This window comes from Citrus sinensis, chromosome 8, assembly GCF_022201045.2.
Source record: "Citrus sinensis cultivar Valencia sweet orange chromosome 8, DVS_A1.0, whole genome shotgun sequence".
NCBI classification, from domain to species: Eukaryota; Viridiplantae; Streptophyta; class Magnoliopsida; order Sapindales; family Rutaceae; genus Citrus; species Citrus sinensis.
Window position 1 is genome coordinate 16,269,895 of NC_068563.1, and position 25,430 is coordinate 16,295,324.

At 33.1% G+C, this 25,430-nt stretch overlaps 1 protein-coding gene across 3 annotated transcripts; it reads left to right on the top strand.

Annotated features, from left to right (window-relative positions):
* The first annotated feature begins 17,586 nt into the window (after positions 1 to 17,586).
* Positions 17,587 to 22,180, top strand: LOC102610052 (uncharacterized). Of its 3 annotated transcripts, XM_006493959.4 has the most exons (7): positions 17,587 to 18,071; positions 20,037 to 20,161; positions 20,395 to 20,706; positions 20,810 to 20,979; positions 21,501 to 21,560; positions 21,672 to 22,055; positions 22,129 to 22,180. In XM_006493959.4, exons 1-7 carry the CDS (start codon positions 17,769 to 17,771, stop codon positions 22,131 to 22,133), a joined length of 1,359 nt encoding a protein of 452 aa, XP_006494022.2. In that variant the 5' UTR covers positions 17,587 to 17,768; the 3' UTR covers positions 22,134 to 22,180. The 3 variants fall into 3 exon arrangements, with proteins under 3 accessions (XP_006494022.2, XP_006494021.2, XP_006494023.2); XM_006493958.4 differs by having other exon boundaries at positions 21,672 to 22,180; XM_006493960.4 differs by lacking the exon at positions 21,501 to 21,560 and having other exon boundaries at positions 17,591 to 18,071; positions 21,672 to 22,180.
* The last annotated feature ends 3,250 nt before the right edge of the window (positions 22,181 to 25,430 follow it).

The following is a 25,430-nucleotide window of genomic DNA, read 5'->3' on the forward strand; positions in this document are numbered from 1 at the left end:
AATAATGCTGGATTAAAGATCAAACATAGAAGGTAAACAAAATTTAATTGAAGTTTAAACCACCTAAAACATAGGACTAAACTTGATTAAAGACCCAGTCAGATTTAGATCCCAGCTGAAAATCTTTCCAAAATAATTGATAATTAGCTTAGAATGTTGTACCCAAACTCATTCTGTTTTGAATGAGTGAAGACCACTTCTTTCAACTTTTGTCATTTACCGATGTGATCGACATTGGGATCCTCTATCTTGTACTCATATTATAATCTAGATCAAATTGGTATTTCTGAATTTAACACGAGCAACATTAATTTTGATATATTTGATTATAAGGTAAATATATATATTGAATAATAATATATCAACTACATGAAATAAGACATGACATTGAATTTGTAATTCAATGACCACTTATAGCACATTGACGCTTGTAAAGCGACCAATGTACAAGTGAAGCTCACCAATGAGTAGGAGAAGCTTAGAAGAAATATTTTTAACATAATCCACTTGTATCTATCTCTATAGGTTATTAATACACTCCTTAAAAAAGTACATTAGTATTTCGAATTCCATCTACCAAGATAGCTAGTTCTTATATTTCATTAATCGAAATTTTCTCTTATATATAAAAGGTGGATGATATAAGCATTACTGGCCACTTGTAATGATTATATGGTAAATTTTACTTTTGGACTTTCATACTATTTGACTTAAATTTCTCATTTTTAGTACATGGTGCAATTTTTTTGTTATTTTATAATAATTTGACCAATTGTAAGTCTCTAGAGTGATTTTCAAATAATTTTGTTGAGATTAGAAAAATAAAATTAATCATTTTTTTATATGATCAACTAAAATAAAAAATAAAGTAGATATAAAAAAAAAAACACAACATCTATTGTAATAATAATAAATTGAGTAATAATATAGCCACAAAATTTTGTACAAATTTATTTTGTACAAACTGATGTGGCATGATAAAATTGGTTGAATTAAATATTTCTTAACCCAGATGATCTATTTTTATTATATTGTATTTTCATTCAACTAATGAATTAATGTCAAATCAATTTGTACAAGAGTTTGTGGTTGTATCATCACTCAATCCTTATCTTTCTCTCACCACAATCTCAATAACATTTCAACTTTATCTTCATTACCCAAAAAAAAAAAAATCCCACCTCATTCTAATCGCAGTAATTTCACCTCAATTACTTCACAATGATGAATGAGCACTTCCTTGAGTAGGTATTCAAAGTCATTTTTTCTTTCTTTATTTCATGCTTTCCTTTTTTTCTTTTTTCTTTTTGTGTTCCAATGAACTAGTAGCTGTGGGTGGCCTTGTTGTCCTTTTATTTGACGAGAAAAATAATGACTTTGGATTGATTTGATTTTTGTAGAATGTTTTTTTTTTTTTTTGTCTTATGGGTGTTTGTAATTTCCTTTTTTAAAGGACACCGGCTTGACAAAAGATTCTTGTTAATGCTACAAACGATGATAGAATTAATTATGAGAATTTCAATTGTGATTAGTACTATGAAATATTTGTCTTTCCTTTGCTCAAGGTAACTCTCTAAATTAATGTACATAATTTCTATTTTCATTTATATTAGTTAACTCTCCCTTATAAAAAAGAAAAAAAGAAAAAAGAAAAATTAATTCTCCAAATCAATATATTTGCTGGGGGTTTGCATTGTCTAAATGAAATTTGATGAAATGTGTCTTCACTCAGTGTAATTGCTTAGATATTTTGGTATAAACATTAAGGTGATAAGCATACGGATTATCCTTTCCAGCTTGTTTGAATGAAATTTTCTTTCTAGTTTCAAGGTTTTTGCTATTTTTAATGAATTACTGATTATGAACTATTTTGTAATTTGCCGTTTCGATGGTGGCATTTTGCTCATGACCATGACTTGCATTCAATTTTCAAATGGCTACCCTGAAAGCAATATATCTCAAAATAGTTTTTTTTTAAATTTAAATGGATCATTTTATTCATCGCTTCAATTTAGACTTATTGATTATAAATGTAATTGGACATTACAAGATTATATTCAAAATATCAATGGGTCTTTGTTCTATTGGGAGAGCTCTTGCACTTATAATGGTAAGAGAAAGGGTTCAAACCTTCATAAAAGCATTATGAGGGTTAGTTTTAGTCCTCATTCAGTTATCAAATAATTAAGTGGAGATAATCTCTCCCTCACGAAACGTGAGTGGAGTGGATACCCCTCAAATATTAGAGAGGGTTTGTCATGTATAACAACATTAAAAAAAAAGTTTGTATTCATATTTGCTAAATAGGTTTTATTAATTTAGTGTTTTTTATTTGAAGACTACAAGCATGAGGGCTTTGTAAATATCATTGATGGCAACCATAATATTAATACTTCTACAAATAAATATTTTTGATAAACTGAATTCATATGACAGTAACAATGGATTCCATAAGTTCACTTTAGGTAAATGAACTTAAATAGTAATCTTTATTATAATACTTCAGATAGTCAGGAATACAAAATGGTAACAAAATGAACTGATTTTTAGTAAGCATGTATGGTAGTTAAATGGTCATAAAAGATACTTTCATAACTAAGTATTCATATTTTCTTCACTAATTGGGAAAGAGGTGGGAAATCATAATGACCAATTGGCAGGAAAATTATTAGTTACTAATGACCAATGATTGTTGCTTATTTTTCAATACTACACTGACAACAATTAATTTTTCTCCCAAAACCTTCATTTTGGCGATGAAATCATGTTGCATCACCAAAATTTTTGTTGCTAAAACTATAAGTTCTTGTAATATGACACAAACTCTACTTAAAATAGTATCGTTTTAAACAAACACTAATTCATCTATTGACAAAGTTCTAGCAAAATACTTAATTATAAATTATTACACTATCTTATTTCTTCTAGCAAAATAACTACTAAAATGATATACAACTTCCAGAATATGACCAACAAACCGTCATCACTATCTAAAACCTAAAATGTAGGGAGAACCATCATCACTATCTAAAACCTAATAGGAGCTTCAGTAGATAATCATAAACAGTTAAGGATTTACTCTACTAATAACAAAGTTGTTTAATAGAAAAATAAATAAATCTTTTAATATAATCATAAATTTTAATGATTTGAACGACCTTAAAATCAACAGATGAATAACATAAAGGCTAATAATATATGTTCACTCAAATGAATAAACTTAGCATCTATCTAGACTATAATTTATAAACAATACAATACTCAAATAAACTCTTGGCATATAACAAACATTAATCCAAGAAAAACGCTAATGTCTAAATAAGTGCTTCAAACATCACAAAGAAATTAACTAATAAAAATTACTCATTTCAACACTTATCACTAAGGTACAGCCAATTATAGTTTTAGGGCATTAATCATAGGGACCATCACCTATAACTTTGCATACATTTTGGGCACTATTCCCAGGTACTGTCCATGTATACCGATACTTTTGGCAACCATTTCCAGGGGCCATGAAAGATATATCTTGCATATTTTATGGGCACTATTCTTAGAGACCGCTACCCATGACTTCTTGTGCGGACTTTCACCATAGGACAAAAATAACAATCCCATAATCACCCTAATCCAGCTACACACATTAGCAATAAAGACAAATAACACATACCACTAACAAGTATATAAAAATTATTCATTAGAATTGATACGAGCCCTGTCAAGAACTGACACAACCCTAATCAATTTAGTCCCCAAGATCGATTATGCACCAAGAATCGAATGGAACCTCGACCCAATGCTTAATGAAAGCACGAACCTTGATATGTGAAGAGGCCACAATCAACTATGGATGGTCTGATTGATAAGTCAAGAGTTTGAACGCTACGAAAATTCGATAAGTTCAAATAGTTCATAAAGAACCAAAGAGAATTAACTCTCTCACCAATTGCATCAAAACTTATCTCTATTTATTAGATAAGAGTACATTATATAAGGTTGGTTATAAGAATTTTTGGAAATAAATCCTAAAGCAAAACTCAAATCAGAATCTGAATCTTCCCTAATAGGAAAGAATCTAAATCAAATCAGAATCCTTATCTAAGTAAAGGAAATAATCTAAATCAAATCAGAATCCTTATCTAAGTAAAGGAAAGAATCTAAATCAAATCAGAATCCTAATCTAAGCAAATAAAAAAGAATCTAAATCAAATCAGGATCCTAATTGGTTTAAATGTCTTACATCAATTAAAATGGAAACTAGGCGATGAAAATAGAAATAATTGATTTGTTTCCCTAATAGCCTCCTCAAGAAACAGGAAAATATCTGAAAAAGGAAAATAATATATTTTCCCGCCATAATGTGCAAGCCAACTCTTTACTTCATGGAAGTGATTATTTGGAAACTTCAAGAGCCTGAATCATGCATTTATAATGTGCGATTCCTTCAACGGGCCTCCACGAATTTGATTGAGCCCAAGTTGCTTAAATCAATCCATTAAGCGCTTCTTTGAATTTTTTTGCTCAAGCTCTTGTAACGGGTCCGACGGGAACTTGAATAAGATCTGAATATGCCTCATCCCATGTGCTTGTGATAGTTTTATCCTTAATCTCATCATTCCCCTCCTCTTGAAGAGGATTTGTCCTCAAATCATCACGTACATCAAAAGGACTCAAATTAGAAACATTAAAAGTAGCACTTATATTGTACTCACCAAGCAAATCCAATTTGTATGTATTGTCATTGATCCATTCCAAAACTTGGAATGGGCCATCCCCTCAAGGTAATAACTTAGATTTCCTTCGTTCCAGAAATCGTTCCTTGTGCATGTGTAACCACACCCAATCGTCGAGTTCAAAGACTACCTTATGTCGCCCTTTGTTCGCTTGTTTAGCGTATTGCTCAATTCTCTGCTCAATGTTGAACTTCGCCCTCTTGTGTATATATTTAACAATTTCAGCCTTCTTCTTGCCATCTAAATTAACACGCTTAGATACAGGTAATGGTTTTAAAAGATTAAAACCATAAATAATTTCAAACAATGAATACTTAGTAGCAGAATGAATGGAACGATTATAAGCAAACTCAACATGTGGTAAACAATCTTCCCATGTTTTGGTGTTCTTTTTATTGATAGCTCGCAACATAGTAGATAAAGTTCTATTCACAACTTCTGTTTGACCATCAGTTTGAGGGTGACACGTAATTGAAAACAACAACTTAGTTCCTAACTTAGCTCATAACATTTTCCAAAAGTAACTTAAAAATTGAGCATCCCTATTAGAAACAATTGTTATGGGCATACCATGCAACCTTACAATCTCCCTAAAGAATAGGTCAGCGACATTAGAAGCATCATCTATTTTGTGGCTTGGAATAAAATGTGATATCTTTGAAAATCTATCTACAACCACAAAAATTGAGTCTTTCCCTTCTTTAGACCTAGGTGAACCTAGTACAAAATCCATCGAAACATCAGTCCAAGGTGCATTAGGTATTGACCAAGGGATGTATAAGCCATAAAGTTGCACCTTCGATTTGGCTTGCCTACAAGTGACACATTTACCACAAAGTCTCTCAACTTCTCATTTTATATTTATCCAATAGAAATGTTCTTGTAAAACTGCTAGAGTCTTTACAACACCAAAATGCCCCATCAACCTTCCTTCATGGGATTCTCTCACTAACAAATCTCTTAAAGAATAATTAGGCACATATAGTTTATTCTCCTGAAATAAATAACCATCATGCCTAAAGTATTTACTGACTGCGGTCTTTTCACAAGCTTGGTATTCAACACTAAAATCATGGTGCATACAATTCCTTAATATGTTCAAAACCAAGTAGTTTAGCATTAAGTGTTGAGATTAAGACATACCTGCGGGAAAGCGCATCTGCAACAACGTTTTTCTTACCTTGCTTGTAACGAATGACATATGGAAATGTCTCTATGAATTCTACGCATCGAGCATGTCTCTTGTTCAGCTTGTGTTGGCCTTTAAGGTGTTTCAAGGACCCATGATCGGTGTGAATCACGAACTCCTAGGCCATAGGTAGTGCTGCCAAGTTTCTAACACTCGAACTAACGCATACAACTCCTTATCGTAAGTAGGGTAGTTTAAGCCCCCACTCAATTTTTCACTAAAGTAAGCAATTGGTCGTCCCTCCTGCATGAGGACAAAGTAAGCAATTGGTCGTCCCTCCTACATTAGGACTACACCAATTCCAATACCTAAGGCATTACATTCAATTTCAAATGTTTTATTAAAGTTAGGTAAAGACAATAAGGGAGCATTGGTCAGCTTTTGCTTGATCATTTGAAATGTCTTCTCTTGCTCTTCTCCCCACTTGAATCCAACATCTTTTTTTATTACTTCAGTAAGTGGTCCAGCTAATGTGCTAAAGTCTTTCACAAATCGCCAATAGAAATTAGTGAGCCTATGAAAGCTTCTCACAATACTTACACTTGTAGGACTCGGCCACTCTTGGATTGCACGTACCTTTTCCTCATCAACTTGTATACCCTGTGCACTCACAATAAATCATGGAAACACAAGTTTATCAATGCAAAAAGTACACTTCTTCAGATTAGCAAACAACTTTTTTTCTAAGAACATCTAAAACAGATTTCAAATGTACTACATGATCGTTTATGTTTTTGCTATAGATGAGGATATCATTAAAATAAACAACAACAAACTTGCCAATAAAAGCTCACAAGACATAATTCATAAGTCTCACAAAAGTACTCAGGGCATTAGGTAGACCAAAAGACATGACTAACCATTCATACAAACAATATTTTATTTTAAAGGCAGATTTCCATTCATCTCCTTCTATCATTCTAATTGGAGGATATCCACTTTTCAAATCAATTTTGAAAAATACACAAGACCCATGTAATTCATCAAGCATATCATCTAGCCTAGGAATGGGATGTCGATACTTTACCGTTATGTTGTTGATGGCTCGACAATCAACACACATCCTCTACGTCCCATCTTTCTTAGGAACTAATAAAACAGGAACTGCACATGGACTCATGCTTTCTCTCACATACCTTTTTCCATTAATTCATTAACTTACCTTTGAAGTTCCTTGGTCTCCTCCGGGTTGCTCCTATAGGCTGGTCTATTTGGAATGGCTGCACCGGGTACAAAATCAATATGATACTCAATCCCTTGGATTGGAGGTAAACTATGTGGTGCTTCCTCAGGAAAGACATCCTCATACTACTGCAAAAGAGAAGTAATGGAACTAGGCAAAGTTGGGTCAAATTCGTTAGTGTTTAAAAATGTCTCTTTGTACAAAAGTACAATCATCGGCTAATGTGAAAACAACACGTTTTTTTATCTCACTCGCTCTCGTGTAGAAATTCTTTTATTTTCCATCTAATTTTCGCTCAATGGCCATATTTTTCTTTAGTTTTTCTCTTACATTTTCCTCGACCTCTTTTTGAATTTCACTCTCTTTTTCTTTTGCTCACTCTCTCTCTGTAGGCTCACTTGGTCTCCATAAACTTGCTTTGATGTCAATGGAACAAGAGTGATGTTACGTTGATTAAATACAAATGAATATTTGTTGGTGAAGCCATCATACTTTACGCGTCTGTTGAATTGCCAAGGCCGCCCAAGTAACAAGTGTCCAGCTTGCATTGGTACTACATTACAAAGCACTTTATCTTCATACTTGCCAATCCGAAAAGTCACTAGTACCTGCTTGTTCACTTTCACCTCACCAATGTCATTTAACCACTATAGTTTGTATGGTCATGGGTTTTTAAGTGTCAGAAGCCCTAACTTCTCTACCATGATAATACTAGCAACATTAGTACAACTTCCTCCATCAATAATCATACTATGTACTTTGTCTTGAACAGAGCACTTAGTATGGAAAATGTTTTCTCATTGCACTGCTTCGTCTTCATTTACTTGCACACTCAAAGCTCTCCTCGCTACTAAAGTCAATTCCCTAGGGGCTATATACTCTTCATCTTCGACATCCTCTAATGATGGCATCTCATTTTCTTCAGTTTCATCTTTAGTTATAATTTCACCATTGTCCCGCAACACCATAACTCTCTTATTCATACATTCACTTGCGATATGCCCCCTGCCTTGATATTTAAAACACTTAATGTCACGATTCCTAATAGTAGGAGTCACAGTGTTACCTTGTGAATTGTGCTTAGAGTGCTCGGACTTTAACTTAAGTGCAGTAGATGCTTGTAGCCTCTCGTCTCATTTCACATAGCTTGGCTTCTAAGGAGTGGAACTCGAGCTTGGGACTGCACGGGTGTTACCCCTCGTCTTGAGTTGCTGCTCAATCTTGATGGCTTTGTGTACCATCTCCTCAATTTCCATATAATGTTGCAACTCAACCTTATCTACAATCTCCCGATTAGGACCATTTCAAATGTTATAAGTTACATTGGATGCATGCATATCATGGACTACATTATGAAGAAGATGTTTCAGAAAATGAATTTATGAAAAATAGATGGTTGTACTACCAGGTGGCAGAGTTCTAAGAAGGGCAAGCCCTCAAAGCTAAGTTGAAAGAAATCTTTTGGGGACGGCGATACATAACGCCCAAAAAATCAACTAATGATGCCCAATGGCATATTGTTTAAAGAGTAAAAGTGCCAACATACTTAGGGCCCAAATAAAATTGTTTTGTATTTTCTAAGTTTATTTTAAGAGCTTAATATGGTCATCCATATGCATCATAATTTATACATGCATCAAAGTATTATCTTACTGGGCATTAGCTCATTAAGTCCTTACATTGCAGGTAACAATGAGTAGGGCAAGCTGGCGCCAAGTCTTAACCAAGACGAAGTGCATCTGGGCATAACTGAACTTGGGATTTTATGATGGGATCAACTTTGTGTTAATAAAAATAAGTATCTTGGCTTTATGTAATAATTAAGTTTTTAAATAAACTAAGAAATCTATATCTGACTCTTACTTTTCTGTAATAAAGTTTTGTTGGATTGTGCTAAACTTTTAGAATTCGTATTTATATTTAAAGTAATTGTGTTTTTAAGCATTTTTTAAGTAAATAATATAGTAGAGTGTTACAAATTGGTATAATAGTGGAGTGTTTCATGTGTATGAGCTCTAATTCAGCCTTTATCATCCTTCTCATCTCTCCCATCAATGCTTGAATTTGTAAATTCTGAGTAGTTGCGGATTGATCCTCTTCATTTGTGTTTCATTATAAGTTGTGAGACATAGCTGACATCTGTAAAAGAAAGTTAGAAATAATGTGGAAAGGACCTCACCATATTCCCTTACGTGTTTCACTCAAGAAAATGACTTACTTAATTCCACTCGTGTTTCACTCAAATTAATTGGCTTTTACCCTCTAATACGCTCACACTCTCTTACCTTTTTCCACTCATAGTAATTCTCACTCAGTTCTTATCAAACTAATCAAACCAATTTCAGGATTTCAGCAGCAATTCACAAAGATTACACTAAAGAGACTTAAATTTCAAGAGTAAGAGGCAATGTGTACGTAAAGTCGGGTTTTGATTTTTGGCAAAAATTTTCACCAATGGGGTAAAACTAGTTTTGGACTTTCAAGACACAAATAATGGAAAAGTTGAAAGATTAAAAAGAGGAGGTCAAGAATTCTTTCTATCTTTTTTTTTTTGTTTGGAAAAGGAATAGATAAAACTTGTGGATTTAAGGAGAGTTAAACCACAAGGATGGAAAATTGATTAAAAAAAAAAAGAAACCCTAAAAACATTGTTCACATGGCACTGTTCAAGCAAATACTGCTCACGCGACATTGTTCAAGTGGCACTATTCACGACTCTTTTTATTTTTCTTTAGATACTAGAACAAGGATGAAAAATTCAAACAAGAATGAAAAATAATAAAGATAGATGAATCTGACCTTGGTGCCTAGGCTCTGATAATAAATGATACGAATCTCGTCAAGAACTTACACGACCCTAATCAATTTAGTCCCCAAGATCGATTATACACCCGGAATTAAATGGAACCTCGACCCAATACTTAATGAAAGCACGAACCTTGGTATGTGAAGACGCCACAATCAGTTATGGATGGTCTGATTAATAAGTCAAGAGTTTGAATGCCATGGAAATCAGATAAGTTCAAAGAGTTTGTAAAGAACCAAAGAGAATTAACTCCCTCACCAATTGCATCAAAAAATTATCTATTTATTGGATTCGAGTACATTATATAGGGTTGGTTACAAGAATTTTTGGAAATAAATCCTAAACCAAAAATCAAATATGAATCTGAATCTAAACAAATAGGAAAAAATCTAAATCAAATCATAATTCTAATCTAAACGAATAAGAAAGAATCTAAATCAAATTAGAATCCTAATCTAAGTAAATAAGAAAGAATCTAAATCAAATCAGGATCCTAATTGGCTTAAATACCTTACATCAATTAAAATGGAAACTAGGCAATTAAAATACAAATAACTTATTTGCTTCCCTAATAGCCCTCTCAAGAAACGAGAAAGTATCTAAAAAAGGAAAATAATATATTTTCCCGGCATAATGTGCAAGCCAACTCCCTATTTCATAGAAGTGATTATTTGGAAACTTTAAGAGTTTGAATCATGCATTTATCATGTGCGATTCTTTCAACGGGCCTCCACGAATTTGATTGAGCTCGAGTTGTTTGAATCAATCCATTAAGCGCTTCTTTGAATTTCTTTACTCGAGCTCTTGTAACGGGTCCGACGGGAACTTGAATAAGATCTGAATATGCCTCATCCCACGTGCTTGTGATAGTTTTATCCTTAATCTCATCATATATTCATAGAGATCTACAAAATTTGAATATATTTTTGCATGTACATTTATAATTTCTTGTCTCTCTTGAGATATAGACTAGATTTTTCTTCTAATACACACACACATTGATGAGAACCATCAAGGGAATACAATTAAGGCTTCAAGTGATCCTTTGCACATTCATGGAGGCCCAATTACAAGAGCTAGAGCCAAAAAGATGCAAGCTGCATTTACTCGAGCTCTTGTAACGGGTCCAACGGGAACTTGAATAAGATCTGAATATGCCTCATCCCACGTGCTTGTGATAGTTTTATCCTTAATCTCATCATATATTCATAGAGATCTACAAAATTTGAATATATTTTTGCATGTACATTTAAAATTTCTTGTCTCTCTTGAGATATAGACTAGATTTTTCTTCTAATACACACACACATTGATGAGAACCATCAAGGGAATACAATTAAGGCTTCAAGTGATCCTTTGCACATTCATGGAGGCCCAATTACATGAGCTAGAGCCAAAAAGATGCAAGCTGCATTAAATGGATTAATTGAGAAAATATGGATTGAAAATGCAATTCAAGATGCAAGACATCATGAATTGGGCTTGGAGAGAAGATAAGGCATTGTGGGCATTATTCAAGCTATTGGGCAGCCAAATACACAATTTGGATCAAATGCAGAAAGGGCAGATTTGGAATAAATCTAGTATTGATTGAGCCAGCATTAAAGTACAAGCTATATACCGTTGGAAAGATAATTAAGTTAGCTTTCCAATACATTTTACAGAGCTGGATTTGGAGTTCTCTAGAAGGAGTTATGATCAATTTATTACAGCTTATTCAAGCTTGAGAATTCAAACGACTCCTTTGATTATTCAACTTCATTTATTTGTTTTGTGTCAAGTTTATCAATGTGTTAGGTAAGTCTATCATTAATAATAGTGGGTTGGTGAAGGCTTTTAAAGCACCCTTTGACAAACCTATAATTGGAGGGTTGTTCCAATGTTTCCATTTGTATTTTTAGGATCTTGAGTTTCTTTTAGCCTATTTAAACTCAGCAACCTTGCTATGTATGATAATTAAAAGATTAATATTATTTGAATTTGAAAGATTATTCTTTCTTTGGTTCTTTTGAGAACTAGTGAACTTATCAAGAATTTGCATTCTTGTAGCGTTCCAAATTTAGACTTATCACTCACCTTCTCATCTATTTCTTGAGTGTGGCGTCAATATCATTCTATATACCTTTTGGTTCATGCTTTTCTTAAGCATAGGGTCAAGGTTTTGTTTGTCATAAATCTGTTTAGAACTTTCTTGGAAAGTTGAAACTACAATTTAAGTGTGAGTTTCAAAGTTTCATTGTGGGATTTCGTATCACACATAGATATATTCAATCTATTTTCCAATCCTAAATACATACCATCAATGCTATCACTTAGATTTTGTAACCTAAATTTAATATCCTGAATTATAAGATAAATAACATGTGAAAAATATATTATGAATCGAATGAATTATTAGAAAGATGGTCTAATGAATAAATTACCAAAACCTCTAATAATTTCATAAAACATAGAAAATAAGTTACCACTTCTAGCTATGGGCAGAGAGGATTTTTTTATGAAAGATTTCAACCTTTTGATCTGATCAATGATCCAGAAATATGGAGAAATAATCAATTAAATTGATTGTCACTATAGTTATTAAATAAATTAGGAAACCCAAATTTATCTATAAATGATATAGAAAGTGTAAATAAAATATTAGAAATTAATAATTTCACTGGAGAAAATATAAAATAAATTAAAAAGTTAAGAGATTAACTAAGTAAAGAATTTCATAAAGTTAAACAATTAATGAAAGACTTTAACAATGAAGATCATGATATATGAAAGTAAGAGATCATTAATATAATGAATAAAAACTCAATAGATATAAGATTAAACAAGTTAGAGATTCAATTAAATAAAATAAAAAAATTATTGAGCAATTTAGTACTAAATTTGCCATAAATATAAATGGAAAATTTCAAAAAAATTTGAACTCTTAGTAGTACTATTGTCTGGCTGCAGCCTAAGGTTTAAAGTGAAACTTTAAAACTTTATTGATGTTTTTAATAATTATTATGTTTTTTAAGAATTTAAAAATTTATAGCTGTAACATAAGCTTTGCCACCAAGGCAAATAGAGTTTATTGTCTTTTTATAATTTAATATTTATATTAAATTAATAATATTTTAATTCTATTACTTAAAAAATAAAACTCACTGGAAGAACAAATTAGCCATAAATGGTAGTCATTCTCTATCACTAAGGGTGGGTGAAAACTCCATGCCATCGAATAATCCAAACCCACAATTCTATTGGTTTCGTTATAAATCTTCACAAAAATCAAATGTTAGTAATGGTATAAAAAACCGAAAATTCCGTTAGGATATCAGTTCAAATGCACCTATTACAATTACATTTAGGATGTGATAGGAGTAAATGTATGATTGGCAAAATAAATTTATATATTCAATTCGTGATTAAAATCATTTTTTAAATTAAGATACCGTAACTTTTAAGTTATAGTATCAAACACATCCTAATTTTAAAGTTAAAATTTGGTGGATTCAAATTCTATTTATTGATCCCATGATTCAAATTTATTTAATTTGTTTAATACAATTAGTAAACAAATCGAATAATTAAAATTTACCTAAATTTATTTACCTATAATTATATTTTAATAATAATTAATAAATAATAAAAATAAAGTGAAGTAAAATATCACAAATTTTTTTAATTCCATATTGACTTAAAAATAGACATGACACGTGTAATAAGGGAAACATTGAATGGCGAGAACACCTGTCGACCTCAGAAGATGCTAAGAGGAGAGGACCCAGGACACCTGTGGTTGTGACTAGAGGTGGCAAAATGGGTCATCGTGTCGTGTTCGTGTCGTGTCAGTTTCGTGTCGTGTCAAATTTAAGCTGACCCAAACCCGACCCATTTAATAATCGTGTCAAAATATTAAAACCCAAACCCGACCCGAAAAATAAACGGGTTACCCAATAACCCGTTTAATATTTATATATTAAATAATATTTACATAAAATATTGCACTCCCAATTGACGAAAATTGCATTCCATCATGTGTGTATATATATATATATATATATATATATATATATGTAAATAATATAATATATTAATATTATAAAATATATATATATATATATATATATATATATATGTACCTAAATATTACACATTTCAACCATTAAAGTTCTAAATGTATATCTATCAAAAACAAACGTTATAAATCTACATAGAATTTTACAAAATAGCCTGCTACAGTCCATATATATGCTTATCCTTCACAAAAAATGGAGAATCATCTTTACTATGTGAGTTCTGATAATTAGCACCTGCAAATTGATTTAAAATTTTAAAAATATAAGTATATTTTAATGCAAATATAAATTAAAAAAAAGAAATTAGTAAATGATTAAACCTGTCAGTTATCAATTATCATAACATCAGCTTCGGATGGAACACAATTAATTGTTGTGCTCGAGTATATCAGTGGTTAGCTCATCCATAGAAACCATTGCATTTACTGAAGTGAATAAACAAAAAAAGGAACACGAGTCAAGAAGACATGCAACAAGCCAGCAACACTATAAGCCAAAGAAAGTAAGAAACAAACAAAATTCAGCCTCAAAATTGTAAATAACCATAATTGAGAATCTACCATAAAGACAAGAGAATTGAGAAAAAAAAAAAAAACCTTCTTGTCCAAAAATCCAATCTCTACTGCAAATTATTGATTCCACTGTTTCGAGCTTAAGTGAACTCCGAAATTGATCAAGAACCCGACCACCTACGCTAAAGGCTGATTCAGATGCAACTGTTGATATTGGAATGGTTAAGACATCACGAGCCATAGAGGCGAGCTCAGGATAACGAACTTGGTTGTCTTTCCAAAAACTTAAAATGTCCAAATGACTGCTCCTATCAACTCGTGGTTCACTCAAATAAAGCTCCAGCTGAGTTTTTTGGGTACAACTAGATTCCATGCTCTCAAAATTATCAAATTCCTGTTATACATAAAAAAAAAAGGAATAATTCAACAAACATGAAATGTAACTAAAATTCATCAAATATAAAATGTAACTATGAAGTAAACAAGAATAAGTTGCGATTAAAAATATCTATATAAATAAATAAAACTAACCTCAAGACATGAATCCAATTTTCCTCTGCCTTTTCTGTCATCATTCTCATTTGAGTGAGGAACAGAACCTTGCAAGGGAGATGTATTGGTAGACTGGGTCGAAATGAGCATATATTCATCAAACAATGAAAACAACTTCTCTCTAATATTTTTTAACTCTTTGGAATTTTCACCATAAACCTTTTTGTATGCCCATTCAACAAATTGTAACTTGTAACGAGGATCCAAAATAACAGCTATTGTCAAAATTGTACAAAAGTCAGACCAATACTTCAAGAATTTTTCAAGCATTCTCTTCCCCATGTCTTTCATATACCCATCTCCATTTTCTGAGTATTCCCTCAAAGTTACATAAGCTGCAAATACTTTTGGAAAATACAAATTTGAAGTAGGGTACTTTGATCCAGAAAATATGCAAGTAATCTCATAAAAAAGTACCAAAAAATTATTAATTCTCTCCAATTTGTTCCACTCATCTTCTGAAGGGCAGTACTTATAATTAGAATCACTTAAAGCTAAGTGAAAAAAAGCACTTTTGTAGTAAAGTGCACAATCCAGCATAATATAAGTGGAATTCCATCTTGTAGGGACATCTTGTCTCAAGCCTTTTTTTCTATCCAAGGACATTTGATTAACACACTCCAAAAACTTTTGTTTTCTACCTTGAGATGCTTTCACAAATTTCACACTTTCACGAATTTTATAAAGTTCTCCCTCTATTGCTTTTAATCCATCTTGAACAATTAAATTGATAATATGAGCACAACAACGCATGTGTAAATAATCACCATTAGACAGTAAAGCTTTCCTAATTTTCAACTGAGATTTCAACATAGTAACACATGCATCGTTAGCTGAAGCATTGTCCAATGTTATAGAAAACACCTTTTTCTCAACACCCCATTCTGTCCATAAAGATAATAACTTTTCAGACAAACAAAGTCCAGTGTGTGGAGATGGCATCAAGGTGAAGTTCAACAATCTTTTTTGTAAAACCCAGTTTTTATCAATAAAATGTGCAGTGAGACTCATGTATCCATCAGTAGTGCAGGCAGTCCACAAATCAGAGGTGAAACAAATTCTACCAGGAACCTCCTCTAACATAGCTTTAATCCTAAGTCTTTCTGCGTTATAAGCTTTTAGGATATCCGCTTTTGCTGTATTTCTGGAAATATTTTGTACTTCGGAATTCAGAAACTCAAAACAATTCCTAATTGCATCAAACTCAACAAACTGAAAAGGTAACCCATGCTTCACAATTGCTGCAGACAACAGCTCACGAAAGGCACCCTGATCAAATTCTAAAGAACATGAACCTATAGAACCCGAATGGTCTAAAATCATTTGACGGGGGTCACGTGACTTTTTTAACTTAGGACATTTTTTAATATGCTTAAGCATGTTACCAGTCCCATAATTACTTTCGCTAATGTAAACTTGTCCACAAACACATATCGACCTTTCCTTTCCATCTTGATATGCATCTAATGGCGATTTAGTGAACATACCCCATGCTTTAGATGTTTTTCTCCTCTTGCGTTGTTTCTTTGGAACATCATTGTCACCATCTTGCTCTAATTCCTCCAAATTCACTTGATGTCCATGTAAGAAGGCTTCAATATTAGTTGAATTATTATTATTTGGATCCGATTCCATGTTACTGTTGTACCAAAAAAAAATCATATCAATAGTGATTGTAACATTAAGTTATAACAGAGAAATGCAATTAAGTGTCAAAAAAATTAAATAAATTTAAAAAAAATTACTTTCAAACCAAACTGCAAAAGCTATAACCACACGGATGAATGAAGCAATAGAAAACAAAACCCATTAAAAAATGCAAATAATATTTAAATAATTGAGAAATTACGTTTTAAACTAACCTAACCACGAATGTTTGATCTCAAGAGCAGCCGATCAAAGTCTTGCAGCTTGCTGGAATTGAACTTGAGATTTAATCAAGTATTTGATGGTGAAAAAGAAAGTGGGGGTGGTGGGTGGATAAGATCGAAGTTCGAAGGTATATGGATTGTGGCATTGGCAATTGTTTTGTCTTAATTTTTAATTGGCAAGTGGCAACAATCTAGATTTTTTGGGCTGAAATTATTTTTTAAGTTAGTGGCTAGAAACTTTTATCAAATGGCGTGCAATATGTTAAAAATATTAAAGCTTATTTCTTTATATTATTTTTTTATGTTATTTTATTTATTTTAATTATAAACGTATTTTTATTTTTTTAAATGGCAAAAATGTCATATTTTAATGGGTCGTGTTAGAGGGTTCGGGTTGACACGACCCGTTTACCCGCTTAATAATCGTGTCATTGATCGGGTAAATGGGTTAAAAATTTCGACCCTAACCCGACCCGGAAAAAAGTCGTGTTGACCCGGATCCGACCCATTTAATAATCGTGTCAAATTTGACGACCCAAACCCATTTATTTGTATCGGGTTCGTGTCGGGTAATCGGGTCGTGTCAAATTTTGCCAGCTCTAGTTGTGACCAGACCAATCCTCCTAATAGCTTTTTATTCTATTTTGTACCTTTTTTTTTTCTTCCCAATTATCTGAAAGCAATCGTAATCGTGCCCTATCTACAGCCCCTACGTTGCGTTTACATAGACTGTAATGACCTTGAAACTTTAACCACTACACAACTTCTTTCTCTTCTCTTTGTGTGGCCCAACAAAAGATACCAAAACCCTCAAACCAAACTATTCCTCAAAAAAAATAAAAAAAAAAAAAAGGAAAAAGAAACATGGTTGGTGATGGTCATGTCGAGAAGAGATCAAAAGACAAAAAGAAGAAGAAGAAGCAGAAGCGCGGTGGTGGCAAGAAGAAGATGACAGCCGAGCAGAGTCTTGCTTTCAACTCTGTAACCGAATGGGTTTATTTGGATCAAAGTCATTCTTCTTCGTCCTCTGAGGATGATTTCGGAGTGCACCAGATTCTTAATAGAGCTGTGGACAACAACGTGGTGTTTGAATTGCATTCACATTCCAATTTTAGTGATGGCTACTTGTCACCTTCTAAGCTTGTTGAGAGAGCTCATTGTAACGGGGTGAGTCTGATTTCTATATTGTGTTTGTTTTTAGTTTTATTTTTTTATCATTTTTAATCTGAAAAAAAAGCAGTCCGAATGATTTGGGTTCATTTTTGTATGAAGAATTTCGTAGTTCTTGTTTCTGTAAATGTATTATTGTTTTTCTGTCTTTTTGAGCCCTCATTTATATATTATTTCTGGAGTTGCGCTGTTATTGGTTGTGAACTTGAGTCTCTTATACTCTTTTGGATTATTATTAATCGCAAAAGTCTATTTTTTTTTTTTTTTTGCCCTTTGAGAAAAGTCTCTTTGTTGTTAAGTTGATATATAATTGCCAATGCTTTACCTCTTAATTAATTTATCAGTTGATGCCTTTAGTCCTGACCGTCTTCTGCTGTGCTATCAGTTATGCATCTTTAAGATGTTAAATGTGTTTCACACATTTTTCTTATTGGGGATAACATTTCCCTGTTTGATTAACAACGGCAACCTTTGCATAATTTGATGATGATGAGGAGCCTCACTGTAGATTTGGAGTGAGGATGTAGTCAATGATAATCACAATGATGCTGGTAATGGATGGAGAATAATTTCATTTAAGTCATGGCAGAATTCTATGCAAAACCTTTTTTTCTCTAAGTTACAAGCACACAACACTGGCAAATGAAAGTAACTTACAGAAACTTGATTGAAAGAAGTGAAAACAACTGAGTTAGAAGATCTTCTCTCAGGAGATGCAGATAAAAAGGATGAAGATGAACAATAAAATTTCAATTTAAATACAGCATCTATAGACTCAAGCTTCTTTCTACTTAGAAGCTGTCACCTTAAGAGTGCTCCTTTGTATTGGAAACTCTTTGAATGAAGTAGTTTATTTGTAGTCACTTTCACCTTGATGTTTTATTTGCTATAACATTTTGAATGGTGATAACATTTCTGTTCTAGTTTTATTCATAGGTTGAGGAGGCTTTGACAGGAGAACAACCATCTTCCTATATTTTTGGCTTATCATCAGAAGATTACACTGTCCACATAATTGCTTTGTTGATTTGTCTTCTCTTTCACATCTTGACTTCCAGAACTGGAAATGTGAAGCTGTTGGTCATTTTAATCTTTTGACATTATTTTGCGGGTTTATAATGGGGTGAAAACCTTCTTCTTGTCATCCTTTTGTAATGATTGAGCATTACAATTGTAGAGGGACTACTTTTGCCTCTTGAATTTTAAGGTTGAATTGAAACCTGTTTGTCCTCCTTTATCTGATGGCAGTTGACCATCCAAAGGGCTTGTCACTGTTGAAAAGCTTTATCCAGAAAGTAGATCTAAAAATAAACAACCAGTAGAGGATGCTTCAAGCAGAATCTCTCGTAAAGTTATGATCTTACAGGGCATTGAAAGCTATGGTAAACTTTGTTAATATTTGACAGGGAAACCTAAAGATAAACCCCATTAAAACTCTTTTTAGTTTTCTAGTGCTGTTATTTTCTTGTTGAGTTATTGAACATGTAAATTTGCTTTTTGTTTATTTTTCTTTTTGTATGTTTGTTTTACCTGAACATCATTTCAAGTTATTTTGCACTTATCAGCTTGTTACTTGGTAATTATTGAATTGGCATTGCATTCTTATTGTCTCTATCTAATAGAAGAATGATGCATTTACTTGTATTTCGTTTCGGGCATTTTGTTGGTTGGACAGCCGATTGTAATATAATTTATTGTTCATCGAGAAGTTCTACTGCTGAACTTCTTATACCTTGTTTGTGAATTTTTTGAACTACGACAACCATACTTATGATTGTTTATCTATAGAAAGTAATTAATTTTATGCAATGTGTGAATATCTTTATGTTATTGTAGCATTTTTTTTTTAAAATTAAGAATGCAATTGATTGCCATTTTTCTCTGGATCCTTTCACTTCCTTTTGCATTCTCTAAATATCAGCTGGAAGCAGAAATTTCATTATTCCATTGTATTTAGAGCAGGTGAAAGTTCTTGCTCTGACTGATCATGACACCATGTCTGGCATACCTGAGGCCATTGAAACAGCTCGCAGATTTGGCATAAAGATAATTCCCGGTGTCGAAATCAGCACAATTTTCTCTCAAAGGTCTTGTTTTACATTCATAACCATCATTATATCTTATTCCTTGTCTTCCGGATACACTTTCTCGTAGTGTTTTCATGTCATATACTTCTTTCTTAAACCCTTGCGCGTCTGAACTCTGTTTTATGATTTGTTATTCCAAGAATTGACAAGCAGGAAATAGAAGTTCCGAGTAATTCACTGTTTCTCATAATTTTGATATGATGCCAATATTTGTTTTCTTGAAAAAAAAGCAGGGGCTCTGAATCAGAGGAACCAGTTCACATCCTTGCGTACTATAGTAGCTGTGGGCCATCAAAGTATGAAGAACTGGAAAATTTCTTGGCTAACATAAGGGATGGCCGTTTCCTACGTGCTAAAGACATGATCTTGAAACTAAATAAACTGAAGTTGCCTCTTAAGTGGGAGCACGTGGCAAAGATTGCTGGCAAGGGAGTTGCTCCTGGAAGACTGCATGTGGCTCGTGCTATGGTTGAAGCAGGCCATGTGGAGAATCTGAAACAGGCATTTGCCAGATATCTCTATGATGGGGGACCTGCATACTCCACGTAATGAACCAGTGGATGCTGTTGAAAAATGTATAGAATATAGTTAATGCATATTTCTAATAGATGAAACTGACTATAAAGTTTCTGTTTGCTGTGGTTGTAGGGGAAGTGAACCTCTGGCAGAGGTAGCAGTTCAATTGATACATAGAACGGGTGGGTTGGCAGTACTTGCTCATCCATGGGCATTGAAGAATCCTGCTGCCATCATTAGAAAGTTGAAAGATGTGGGCCTTCATGGGTTAGAGGTTTACAGAAGTGATGGAAAACTAGTAGGTGTGATATTTACATTGCAAGATGGTTCCCTATTTTCTCTCTTACCACTTACTGTTCTCTTTGGTCACTTCCAATCCAATGCTGCAGACTGACTGCAATATATTCACCTTCATATTTTGAAATTTAATTATTTGATGTGAACTGTTTATCCTTGAATTAATGAATTATCAATTTGTAAATCTTTAGACAACATCGAAAATCGATCAATGGAGGTAATTTAGTCTGTGTGCCAATGTTTATGGCAGCTACTGCTCGTGTATCATATAAATAATCCTTTTTGATGTATGATACCGCTGAAGACTTCCAAAATGCACATGCACTGTTATGGAGGTGTGATAAGCTTTTCTTTATTTAGAATTAGGGATGAAACTTCTATGCTGCATCAAAAAAGCATTAGCAAACTGTTTTTATATTTAGAATTAGGGATGAAACATTCTATGCTGCATCAAAAAAACATTTAGCAATCTGTTTTTAGTCTTCTATTCTTCTTTTTGTCGTATTGATTTTGTTGTGTACCACAGATGTAAACTTTCTGGAAAAGATTGACAACTTTCTGTTGCTTCTGTGCCTGCGGCAAATAAGTAATTGTGACTGTGCATTATATCCATACCCTTGGCAATTATTATATGATTTCTTGGGATTGCTTGCCTCCGTATTGAGTAATTCTCCTGATTTTATTATTTGATCGACAGCATACACTGACTTAGCTGATACCTATGGTCTTTTAAAGCTCGGGGGGTCAGATTATCATGGAAGAGGTGGGCATGGCGAATCTGAATTAGGAAGTGTAAAGCTTCCAGTGTTAGTGTTGAATGACTTTCTTAAGGTAGCCAGGCCAATCTGGTGTGGTGCTATTAAGGAGATTCTTGAAAGTTATGCTGATGAGCCGTCTGATTCAAATCTGTCCCATATTACAAGATATGGAAGAGGCAAGATGCTTAAGAGAAATTATCCATTGAATTGTGGCAAAGGTTTGGTTGACGAATGCTTATCATTGTGGCTAACAAATGAAGAGAGGCAGAGTGCTGAATTTGAGGCTATTAAGCTGAAGCTTTCCCATGTTTCAATTAATCAAGGTGGGTTAAATGTTCCTATAGAGAGTGTATAATTCTTTATGGATTGATTCAGCCTTTTGTACCAAATTTTCAGGTTGACAATCGTGGTGGGGAGTTTCATAATTTTATTTTTATCTTTCATGTTTTGTGCCTTATTCCGCAAAATTTGTTGGTTATCAAGGACGGACTTATTTTGGCCCTGAAAAGTTTGTTAATTTGCATCCAAAATAAGAACTTGGGGGGTAATTGCATTTGAAAAATATGTGGGTACAGAATTCTGTTACAAGATTTAAGGTCATGCTTGGTTTGAAGAAAATGAAGGAGAGAAAAAAAGTGGAATGGAGAGGAAGGGAGAAAAAAGGAATGGAGAAGAGTAGTGAAATTAAATTTTGTTGTTTGATTTGATATAAAGTTTGACAAAGAAATAAATTATAATTTTTTTCTTTAGATAAATTTATCCTTTACCTTAAATATTAAACTATTTATATTAGTAATAATATACATATACATATATATATATATATATATATATATACTAGAAGGATACAGGATCGAAGGATGGATGTGATTATGCAGAATTTACAATTTAAACTTTAATATTGCAATAAATAATCAATTTTTAATAGGTATGTGGCGTTGTAACCAGATCGATGCAGAACTTAATCTATCTTTGAGACCAGATCTGACTTAGAATAGATTAATATCTCGCACGTTCTGTTTTTCAGTCGATATACCATTTTTTAAATTTCTTTACAATCTTTAAGTAGAAAATGTTTTCTTTAGCAAGCCTAGCAACAGATCTAAAGGCTCATAGATAATATTAGATCTGGATCTCAGAAATAATACTTTGAATGGTTGGAGGGAGAAGAGAAGATACAATAGAAGACAGAGATCTGGTCTCTTTGCTTCTGAGGAACGTAACAATTTATACGGCAGATCTGATACAAATCAGTCTGCAAAGCATGCGTAAAAATTAAAATTACTGAAATTTAAATGCTTTAAAATAAATTGCGGAAATTAAATTGCAGAAATTTAAACATACAGAACTTTAAATTTATTACTAACTTTAAAAGAAATTACAAATCTTACATTTGATTTTTCTTGCTTTGTTTTTCTTTAAAGGAAAGTATTACAGAAGAAATGGGAAATTAATTTGAAGACAGGAGAATTCCTTGTCTTCTGATTCCTGATTTCCAGAGAGAAAATAGAGAGAGAGAAGGAGAAGAAGGAAGAAAAATAGAAATAAAAAATCTGAGGAGTCTAAGTCTTCCTCCCGATTTAAATACAAAGACTAGATCTTTAACTGTAGCGAGTCTGTAGCTTCACAACTGTAGCGAGTCTGTAGCTTCACAACTGTAGCGAAACTGTAGCTTCATCACTGTAGCGAAACTGTAGCTTTAAAAATATTTGGGTGAAGAGACATGTGCGCTCTCACTTGTGTTCAGAGGACCACCCGACAAAATAATTACAAACAATTTTACTTTTACTTTTTTTTTTTACATCAGCGAGAAAGAAATAGTACAAATAAGTACAAATAATATTTTAGTGCTTTATTGGGGGGAAGATCCCGAAGCAGTCGTCTTCATTGTCGTCACCAAGGGATATAAAGGGCTCTGCACTTTCGTTGTCGGATGAGCTAGCAATAGATGGCTCAGATCTAGATGCAAGCAGTTGTTCCATGACTTTAAAATGTTCTTATTCTGTTTTGGCACTTGCCAATAGAGATTGGGCTTTGGATTTTTGGGTAAGGAAGGTTCCTTGGGCTTTAATATCTTTAATGGTTGGGTGAAGAAGGTTTTTAGAGGAGAGCCAATTTTCGATCATATTAACAGTCAATTTAGACTGTTCATCAAATTTTGACCACCATTTGACTTTAAAGGTTCTTTGTAAAATTAGTTGGGCATCTTGTGGATGGTATCGGAAGTTCCACATCCATACCCAGGAAAGAAAAAAATTTGTACAGAAGCAGAGAAAAGGAGGAAATCGTTTCTCAAATTCTGTAGGTACATAATGGGTTTTAAAAAGATTTAGGCACTGGATGGCATTATGGGTGAGGATTTCAAGGCATGGGCTGAAATAATTCCACCACTGCTGGAACCAGTTTGGAAGGCTTTGGACGGTTATTTTTGAGTTGAAGAAAAATAACCAAGAATGGATTTTCTTTGGGTTTTGGATAAAAAATTTGTTAAATAGGCCTGTTGATAGTCCCAATAAGAATAGGACAGGCGGTGTGGCAAACGCATTTGAAAATTGGCGAGGAAGGGTTTTAGTTTATGGAGTTGGTCTCCCCATTGTTTTGGGCTCAAAACCTTTAGGATAGTGGCAGTGGAGTAGGCTGGTTCTGTATGGGCTTCGCTAAGGAAGAAATGTTTAAATTTTACCGACTCAGTAGACTCCAAAATGCTTTGATAATAACACTAGGGCTTTGTTAAATCCCAAGGTTTGAAAAACCATCCCTTAGGGAAAATATTTGAAATTGCTGGAAAAGGATCAGTGTGGTAAAAACAATCTTCCATAGATAAAATATTTTGAAAATAGGCTTTATCATACCAATCCGAAGTTTTTTTTTGAAAGCTTTGTTTCGGAAAGAACAATCTGGGATGATGAACTTTCTCCAAAAAGAACTACATTTTGTGAAGAGGCTTTAGAAATTTCTTTAGAAATGGATTTTTCTTCTTTAGGGGAAATCTGACTTTGAGAAAAGCTTTGTAATGCAAGCATAAGTTCAGGGGATTTAGAAATGGATTTCATCCATTCATTTACCTGTTCTTGAGAGGCGATAGCTTTAGATTTGGCTTCTTCGTCTTCAATCATATCGATCCATGATTTGATTGGCATGGCTGATGAAAGTAATTTTTCTTTAGGAGGGGAAGATTGGGATGCTTTAGAAGGTGTCTGGGACACAGGGTCTTTGAGGATCCCTTTCCCTTTATTGTTCCTTTTGGGCGGCATTTATCTGTTTTGAAGGAATTCCCTGGTTAGAAAATCAGGGAGAGAATTTGTATCTCGTTTAATAAACTCAATATCAAATAAAAAAAAACACTCAAAATGGCTTGCCATCGTGCAAAAATCTGTTTCGATGCATTGTTTTGAACATCTTTTTCTAAAACATATTTTGCAGCTTTGCAATCTATTCTAAGCAAAAAAATTTTATTTAACAGATCACTTTGAAATTTCGAAATGCACAAAACAATAGAAAGAATCTCTTTTTTGATAGTAGAATAGTTTTTCTGACAATCATTCCAATGAGCAGAAACATATTGTACTATTTGTTCTTTATTGTTGTCAACTTGCTTTAGTATCCCACCATAACCTAGGTCAGATGCATCAGTCTCAACTATTTTTGGCAATGCCGGATTTGCAAGAAATAAACATGGAATGTTTTTAACTATGGTC